The 10,000-nt window shown below is 43.2% G+C and overlaps 1 protein-coding gene across 1 annotated transcript; it reads right to left on the bottom strand.

The window, feature by feature from the left end:
- Positions 1-817: 817 nt before the first annotated feature.
- LOC147466509 (histone H2B) lies at positions 818-1,288 on the bottom strand. The gene has a single exon (XM_086535394.1). It carries the CDS (start codon positions 1,242-1,244, stop codon positions 873-875), a length of 372 nt encoding a protein of 123 aa, XP_086391520.1. The 5' UTR covers positions 1,245-1,288; the 3' UTR covers positions 818-872.
- Between the last annotated feature and the right edge of the window lie 8,712 nt (positions 1,289-10,000).

Here is a 10,000-nt window from a genome sequence, read left to right as displayed (position 1 = left end):
TATATTTATATATATATATATATTTTATATATATATATATATATATATATATATATATATATATATATATATATATACATATATATATATATATATATATATATATATATATACATATATATATATATATATATATATATATATATATATATATATATATATTGCGAATTACTATTATGATGTACAAGTATAAACATCTATATTTGCAAGCTGTGAGAATCATCATTTCAAACCATGGCTGTGATATATGTGTGGTCTTGTAGTGTTATTAGTGATATTTTAGTGTGTAACTTTTAATTCTGACTGTGTGATGAAATAAAGTGAACGCATACCTATGACTGACTGATCTAGATGTGTGTATCAGGTAATATTGCACAGCTGTTTGTGTTTAGGTTTCTCTCTCTCTTTTCTTTCTTTTCACAGGTGTTTGTGTTACTCTCCCTCTGTTTCTACGTACATCTATGTATGGATTTGTTTTTTTTCGCAACTAAAGCCACTCACAGCTAAATTGTGCCCAATTCGTAAGAGCAATTTGTCAACGACTTTCAGAAAAAAAGGAAAGAAAAAAGTAACGGATATGGAATATATTACACATGCCTGGAATATAGCTCATTTATGCCAGATCAATATGTCATTCATTTTCTATGCAATGCGCAATGCAAGTAACACGATACAAGCCCTAGATAAGAGTTTTGATAAGCCCCTCGCCTAAATAAACAAACAGCTGACCCAAACCACGCGCCGCGGTGCAAAGTAAACAAAAACAACAAGATAACAACGCCCATGTCTTTCTATCTGCTTTATCACAATTTGTGGCTCCTAAAGGAGCCGATGTTGGTAGAGGAGGCAGGTAAACCGTGCAACCTTCTAATTTACTTGGAGGAGGTGTACTTGGTGACAGCCTTGGTGCCCTCACTCACAGCGTGCTTGGCCAGTTCTCCGGGCAGCAACAGCCTGACGGCGGTCTGGATCTCCCGGCTGGTGATGGTGGAACGCTTGTTGTAGTGTGCAAGGCGGGAAGCCTCGGCTGCAATACGCTCAAAGATGTCGTTCACGAACGAGTTCATGATGGACATGGCCTTGGAGGAGATACCGGTGTCGGGGTGGACCTGCTTCAACACCTTGTAGATGTAGATGCTGTAGCTCTCCTTCCTCCTGCGCTTCTTCTTCTTATCACCCTTGGTGATAGACTTTTGGGCCTTACCGGCCTTCTTGGCAGCCTTTCCGGAAGTTTTGGGTGGCATCACGGTGGTTAATCCCTTCAGTAAACACTGATAAGGATAGGATACTGGAACTCCCACCGAAGTGGAAGGGGACAGTTAAGTTAGACGAAGAGTTCAGGTGAAGAAAAACAGTCAGGAAAATGAAAGAAAGTCGTAGTTAGAGTAGTGGGAGGACGAAACTCCCTGTCTGACTCGTTAAGATATTGAAGTGTCATGTCCACTCAAAACCTTCTGGAGGGCCTGCCAGGTCGGAAGGTGAAAAGTCTTTGTTGTTTGTTGATTCTTCTTCTTCTTATCTGTGGGGGTGAATAAGTTGAAGAGGGTTGGGAGGAAGGGGTCTGGAACTTGGGTTTGGGTTAAGGATAAGGAATCTTTATTATTTATTAAATAAAGTTAGTAAAAACCAAAAAAAAAAGATGTTAGGATTTTTTTTTTTTTTTTTTTTTTTTTTTTTTTTTTTTTTTTTTTTTTTTTTTTTTTTTTGAAGCGTGGTAAAGCGGAAGAGGAAGTGGTGAAAGGAGCTGGAGAGATAGTGAAAAGAAACTTGGGAGTAGATAAAGTGAGAGTTAGAAAGTTAAGTACAGTGAAGAGAGTATTAGCTTTTTATTGGAGTTGGTCTTGAGGAGAAGGAAGTTGAAGTGAATAATGGAAGTGTGTAAAGTGAAGAGGAAGTGATGAAGGGAGCTGGAGGGATAGTGGAAATGAAATTTGCGAGGAGATAAAGTGATAGAAGGAAAGCTGAGAAAGGTGGAGAAAGGAGAAAAGATAAGTTGTAAGACCAGGAGAAAGAAGTCAGAGAATAGCTTGCATGTGCGCCCTTAGTAGCTGAACAAAGCCCCGGGTCAACCCCTCGGGAGGCAGCCAGAAACCAGAACACCTAGCAGGCTATTTTTTAAGGGATTTTTTTTTTTTTTTTTTTTTTTTTTTTTTTTTTTTTTTTTTTTTTTTTTTTTTTTTTTTTTTTTTTTTTTTTTGGATTTTTACATTCTGAAGCTCTGCCCACGCTGCACTTCGCCGACCTCGCACGTCACCTTTCACTGCTATGCATGATGTGCCGTGCTTGACGTTGAAGTGGAGCCCTGTGGGTTGGCTTGTAGTCTGGGTTAAAAGGTGTTAAAAATCTTCATTCTTCATTCTTGAACTTGCAGGTCCTCTTGAAGTTTACTTCGTTCTTGTCTTCTTGTCTTCTTTTAGCTTCTCCTCTTCATGGTTGCCTCCTTACATCATCGGTCTCCTGTACCTGATGCCGTGAATATGGCCTCAACTTCTTCAATGCCATTGATTCTGCTGAGGCTTTTGGGCCACCAGGCATGTGTGCCTTCTGGACGAACGTTGAGGCGATTGTATAGCTCCTCATCCTCATCTTGGATTTTTGTCCATCTTCTTCTGGCTTGATGGTGGAGTCTTGGTTGATCGCCTCGATCCTTAGTCTTTCATGGATCTCTCGGCAGTGACTACTTCGGGAAAGCGAATATTCAGAATCCATTTGCCTGCCTGGTTCTGAATAGTCTGTAGCTGCATCATCTGCCTTCTGGAAATGGTGTGAGTAGGCACTGGCGGGTATTCCATGATGGGCCGCACTAGGGCTTTATAAATGTAGAGCTTGGTTTCAGTACTCAGTGTCTGGAACCTTCTGATCTTGTTCAGCTGATGTTTAGCTTTGGTTGCTCTTTCATTTATGTGAGGGACAATTCCTCTTCTGCTAATTGTTAGCCCTAGTATCTTTCCTTTGTCACAGTAGTCCACTGCTTCCTCGTCCACTATCAGATCTGCTGTCTTGAACTTGGCCACAGGAATGACTTGGAATTTTCTCATGTTGGTTGAGATCTTCCACTGTCTTTCATATCGATTGATGGTCTCTATGGCTCTGGCAGTTCTGAGTGCCATCATCTCGATCGATCTCCCTTCATACTTGATTATCTGAGTGATGTCGACTGATAAGGATTTTGACCTGAAATTTCCTTATATGTGCCGACACGGGCGCCAGCCTCAGGTGAGTGAGGCCCAGCTAGTGGCTCAACGGGCGTGCGAAGCGTTGCCATCTAACGCTATCGGTAAGTTTCAACGGTGGGCGCCTATAAATAGGTAAGCTCTGGATTTTGATTGCAAGGTCTCTCTATCTCAGGGTAGCCCTTGGCTACGACCCCTGAATAGGGAGGCCCAGCAGTCTGAGGTGACATTTGGGTGTGCTTTTTCTCTCTCTGAAATCTTTCCTCTTTCCTGTGACTTCCTGGACCTACATAAACCCCCTGGGGTTTTTGTATTCGTCTGGGGAGTGCGCCCTTACCTACTGCCCCTTTGTAGCAAGGATTGGCAGCAAGGGAGGTGCCCAACACAGAGCTCCAATCCCCTAAGGCGCTCAGGGAGAACGCAACCAGCCCTGCCTCTAGGGTGGTCGGTCGAGAGTAAGCCCTCGCTAATTAAAGAGCAACCCTAAACCATCATCTAGACATTTTCTATCTTTCTCTCTCCCTGAACTCCTCCATTTTCTATCTTATCATCACTCACCTGTCACCATCAACTCACCCCATCCCACCCCCTCACCCCACCCCATCCACCATCTCATCATTCTTTATGCCAGCCATATGACATTGACATCATGGTCTAAAATTAAAATCAATGTCACCCGGTGGTCCTTCACCGAGACCGAAGAGAGTTGCTATGCCCAGACTCTATTCGACCTTGAGGTCCGAGCACTTCGGTACTTCTCACCCATGATGGGTACCTAGCTAATAATTGAAGATGGCCTCTCAAGCAGAAAAGCTCTTCTCGCGACCAATTCTCTGACGACCCTGACCAAACATGGATGTCACACCATCTTACCACTCGACATGAGAGCCAAACTCACTTGACTGTTTTCAAAAAAACTGGACCGTCAAGTGGTAAGCGAGAACGAGGATGAAGATAAGAGATTTCTGATGAGATCAATGGCCTCTGACTCCATACGGCCAAAGTAGAAACATGTGTTCATAATGAAGACAAATATACATAGTTAAAGCCAGTTCTCTGACCATGCATCAGCTAACAAAATCAAAGAAAATGGTCTTTACCTCTTTAATACTGTTCGTGGCCCCCTGGGCAAATAGAATTTGAGAGGTGATACACCTCTCAGTCAATGCATGAATTGCTATGCGTACGGCCACACCAAGAACAAGTGCAAAGAGGATGACAAAGACCTTGTGCTCGGCAATGTGGGCTCCAAAACGCACACCTACAGGGAGTGCACCAGTAGAAACCATAAAAGTGTCTAAACTGTGGAGGGGAACACCGCACCTTCGCCAACAGCTGTCCGACGAGGAAGGCAGGCCCTTAAGGACTCTTCCGAATATGAAAACAGAAAAAATAAAAGAAATAGAGCGAAGCCTATCAAGGGCAGTCGCACAAGAGACCGCAATCGGATGACAGTCCAGGCGACGACCAATGCATGGAAGCCCTCCTTAAATCAGGTTAGACAGAGACATTAAAGCTCAGCTCCATTCCAAAGGCACACGCACAACCATTCACCTCGCCCTCCCTAATTTTGACCTATCCAAAACGTAATGCAGGTATCCTTCTACATGCGCACACTGCAAAACCTCATCCACCCAGAGAAGGGTTTCAGGCAACATTGCCAGAGAGGCTCTGGCCTTAAACACTAACACACTCCCCGACCTCGATTTAGGGGACGGGGATTCCTTGGGGTATTTTGAAGTGGTGGAAAAAAACCCCCCTCCCACAGTTCCCACGTCCCCACCTCCTCCCCCCCTGCCAAGACCACCAACTTGCTGATGCAACCTCACAGGCAACACTCATACACAGGACCGCCTCCATGTGAGCAATCCTGCCTCCCCCATGCAAGCGCCAACAGACCCTACACCTCGCAGAGTCTGTTAAGCCAAAGCATGGCCCCAAACCACAAGAGGGGGAAACCTCCAGGGACAGACACCTCGCTTCCACGAAACCCCAGCCATCATTAGACCCTATGGCCACCTGAGGCGCATACATAGGGAAGGACGGGCCGTGAAAGGCCTGATCGATGGCACGGTCAGAGATCCCGACTATTACGGCATACGCCTTTTTGCTAAGGACCCTGACAAGTATCAGTTCTCGACCCGAGGCTGAGATCGGGCGAGAAATTTTAAGAAATCGAAGTTAAAATGGGTATTTACGAACACAAATTACAACAATATGGTGCAATAGACAAACTGCATAGACACCCTCACAGAAGGAAACCTCGCATTCGACTACACTACATGGCAAAAAACGTGACAGCTTAGGACAACATCAACAGCGCTTGCTGTATCACAGACAAGAAAACAATAACATCATTGTACTACAACTAACATAACGCAGTCACTCACTGTTATACAACACAATGTATTACACTGTGAACAACACGAAAACGCGAACTTTGTAACACATACAGACAGCACGACCCACATCATATCTTATAAACAGCCATGGTCTCAAAGATACAGAACCACTCAAATCTTCACCTACTCAGTCTATTCTTCCAACATCTCACAGGAAAGAAATGACGGCGTAGCAATTGCGATCAAATCAACATCACCACAAAATCATAATAATTTCGTCTCTGACATGTTGGCAGAATTCGAAATTAACACCCCCACCCCAAGGACCCATCATACTTGCAACACTAAACTATTCCAACCACGGAAGGACCATACAGTTACCAGAACCTGAATCATGCAGCTTACCTGAGCACAACAAACCAATATACTTCATGGGAGACTTTAACGCCAACCACGCACTCTTTTGGGTACAACCACACAAACACATGTGGGAAGAGGCTTGCCTCGTACATACAACGCAGGCAGACTCACACCACCTCGGTCCACACTCTCCAACATTCCTCACACGCAACACAGCAACAAGCACCCGACATAGTTCTCGCGAACCACACAGCCCCCACATCTACACTACCACATCCAAACAGGCGCATGTCACATCCAGCCGACCAATCTCCGGTCATTCTAACACTCTCCTACAAACCCCATCATGCATCCCTACACAACCCGAGACGGAGTCTTTAAAACATAGCAAACTGGCGGGAGGCATTCACTAACAAGCACTCGAAAACAACGACCAATAGTCGCCATCTCGAGGGCAACCCACATCCACACAATAAACACCCACCTTGAACAGTGGTACACAGACATACAGACGGCCCGACGCGGCCAACATACCCAGAACAACATACAAAACAATCCCCACTACAGAGACACACCCTCGCCTTAGATTGCTTAAAATACAATACAATCACCTACACCAGCTAAAACAACTAACCCACGGGCTGCAGGACGCACCACTACGCCACACGATACAAAGAAATACAAACACAAATCACCCACGAAGTTAAAGTAATGAACAAACATCACTGGAACACACTCGCGAACAAAACTATGTCACTACTCAAAAGATCCAAAGAATTTTTGGAGAAGGACTTCAAAAATCTCATGGGATCGAAACAAAACAGACTACGAATTCTTCTCAATACAACGCAAATCGACAGAAGGTTGGACTCGGTGGAGGAGATGGAGCAACTCCACAGGTGCGTTCTGCAACAGAACTTCCAAATCTCCCCGCCGGAACGCCCCGACCCGATTTCGATAACACCACAGAAACCGAGGTAACACACTACCTGCAAACACCATCAAACACCAAATTCTCCCACGAGAAACATCATCAGACTAAACAATCTCACAGAGGACGTCCCCCTCTCCACTCCTATCACAACAGAAGAAATAATTAACACCATAAAAACACACCGTCAAACAACACAACACCTAGGAGCAAGCACATAAAACAAAACCATCATTCAAAACCTACCTACCCAATATGATCGAAAACCTACGCCGAATTTTCAATGCGTCACTGGCAACAGGGATACTTCCCCGAGAAGTTCAAACTGCGATAATCACCTTATTGCAAAGCCGGGGAAGTCTTTACACGAGGTGGGGAATTACCGCCCCATCTCGCTCTTAGAAGTTCCAGGCAAATTGCTCGAGCGAGTCATAACACGCAGACTCATCACACACCTTGAAAACAACAACAAACAAAACAGTAGGCAATACGGCTTTCGGCCTCACAGGGGGACCGAGAGCGCTATCGCCCTCGCTTACGAGGAGATCGCTCTCGGCCTCGCTAACAAGCACCAGAATAACATCATACTGCGAGACGTCAGCAAGGCCTTGATAAGGTCTGGCATGATGGTCTCAAATACAAGTTAACACAACTACAACTCCCTACACATCTAACACGACTCCTCTGCAATTTCCTGGACGAAAGGACTGCCACAATTCGCCTGGGTTCACACCTGGGCACCCCTATCCACCTGAGAAGTGGAGTACCACAGGAAGCGTAATCTCGCCAACCCTCTATATCCTGTTTACTGCCGATTTACCTCCGCCCACACCATACAGTAACTATATTTCCTATGCAGACGATATCACGCAGATAATCTCACACCCCTCTAAATCACAACAATTCATGAAACGAACAACAGAACGAGCTATTCACAACATCAACACCTTTGAGCATCAATGGAAAATACAGACGAACATAAACAAGTTTAAGATTATACCCATAGCACGTAGAAACCCACAACCAATCACCATCGACAACGCGCACATGCCATACACCGACAGAGGAAACATTCTCGGCCTACACTTTACAAGCACTGGACTCACTACACACATAAACCAACGCATCTCACAAGCAAAAACAACACTAACTAAACTCCGACGGTTCTCATGCTGTTCATCACGAACAAAACTCAGACTATACAAAACAACTGTCAGACCCATCCTCGAATACACACCTATCCCGCTGATTGCCATATCACACTCCAACAAAATAAAGATGCAATCAGTCCAGAACAAAGCACTCAGATGGATACACGGCGCAACATATACAGATCGACTTTCCTCAGAAACACTACATACAACATACAGCATAGAACCGTTAAATACACGTATTTACAGACGCGGTAGAAACACCTGGGAACGATTACGCGAACAGGAAGACGAACAATATAACAACATCATCGAAAAACACACAAACACACAAACGAACCACCTATGGTGGCCCAGGTCACTAACATGCATCGAAAACGAAACACCACCACCGATCTTCGCACCTACACGACACTAATGCTGTGACTATATTCCCATTTCCATGTTTTTCGTTTGTAATTAAGGCTATATAAAAAACAAACAAAAAAAACAAATAATAAAAACCAGAAGTCACCCTCAGAATCCCCAAAGGATCGTCTATTTCTTACCACACTACAGAGAAAAGCTTAAGACAACAAAAGCTTCGCCTCTGTAAACCAGCTGCAGCCATAGCTGGTAACACCTGTAGTGTGGTAAGAACTAGCCAATCACGGGGGAGAGAGGGCTGGCCACTCTGACGTCACTCAAAGGTAAACTACGACCTCGCTGATCGCACGATTAGTCACCTGGTCCGCCTCGGCCCGCCAGGTGGTCGTGCGATAAGGGAGGACGTATCGCACACGGAGTGGTTTCAGGGACGGAACATCTTACAAACTTACCTCGGACCTTAACTCGATTGCTCGTGATTATGCAAGTGCATTCATGCACTTGCATAAGGCGGACACGCGAGTTAAAGAACGGGTAGGATGGAGATGCGTCTACGGAAAAAGGGAGAGAAAAAAAAATAAAATAAACTCCTAAAAAAAAAAAAGAAAAAAAAAAAAAAAAAAAAAAAAAGCCTTTAGTTCCTTTTGATTTATTTCGATTTATTTTGATTCGTTCAACCACCCTGTTCTTACCACATTTTGTTTCGTTACTTTGTTCCTTTTCGTTTTTTAACCCCATGCAGCCCCCTAATATTGCACTATGCATTCGCAACACCAAGCACTGACCAAGCACTGTAATGCAATATGAATGCACCCTCATAGCTGCACTGCACTGTAACAGCTGCACCATTGTATATGAATCATGCAACAATAATCATGCAACATTGACAGTCTTCCATAGTTGCCTGCCTGCTTGCTTGCTTTCTCGGCTTGCTTGCTTGCTTTTTTTTTTTTTTTTTTTTTTTTTTTTTTTTTTTTTTTTTTTTTTTTTTTTTTTTTTTTTTTTTTTTTTTTTTTTTTTTTTTTTGCTTGCTTGCTTGCTTGCCTTTTCGGCTTGCTTGCTTGCTTGTTTGCTTTTTTTTTTTTTTTTTTTTTTTTTTTTTTTTTTTTTTTTTTTTTTTTTTTTTTTTTTTTTTTTTTTTTTTTTTTTTTTTTTTTTTTTTTTCGGCTTGCTTGCTTGCAACTAAAACTGTCAATCCTGCACTTGCACTATGTATCACCATTGCTATCACCCTTTTATTATTTTTATTATTCTGATTTAATACGTAATCTATGTTCGTACCCTCCACCTTTGAACAGTCAGACCCAGTTGTCAGAGAATTAAACCGCCCCCACCAGATGAATGAACTATGAACCGTTTACTCGACCTCTCATTTGTATATATTAACTCACCTGTGTTTCACCTCCTCGCCACATCATCACCAGGTTGCTCTTTTTGCCTCTATTTAGCCACTCCCTCTTCTTCAGCCATTTGTTTTTTATTTTGTTTATATTCCGTTTTGTTTCGTTCTTGTTTAACTCCATTTAAGTTCTTCTTAATTCCATTTAAGTTAAGTGTTCAACCCTAATTTTAGCTTCTGCTCCATCTTATGTTTTAGACTTAGTTTAACCTTTTCGTTCAATAACTTTAATTTGTCAATAGCCCTCAGCTATAATTAGCCTTCAGCTATTTATTTAT

This window comes from Penaeus japonicus, unplaced genomic scaffold (assembly GCF_977035675.1).
Source record: "Penaeus japonicus unplaced genomic scaffold, GWHDUDI00000001_assembly GWHDUDI00000315, whole genome shotgun sequence".
Lineage (NCBI taxonomy): Eukaryota > Metazoa > Arthropoda > Malacostraca > Decapoda > Penaeidae > Penaeus > Penaeus japonicus.
Note: the sequence above shows the minus strand (reverse complement) of the source record. Positions and strands in the feature narration are given on the sequence as shown.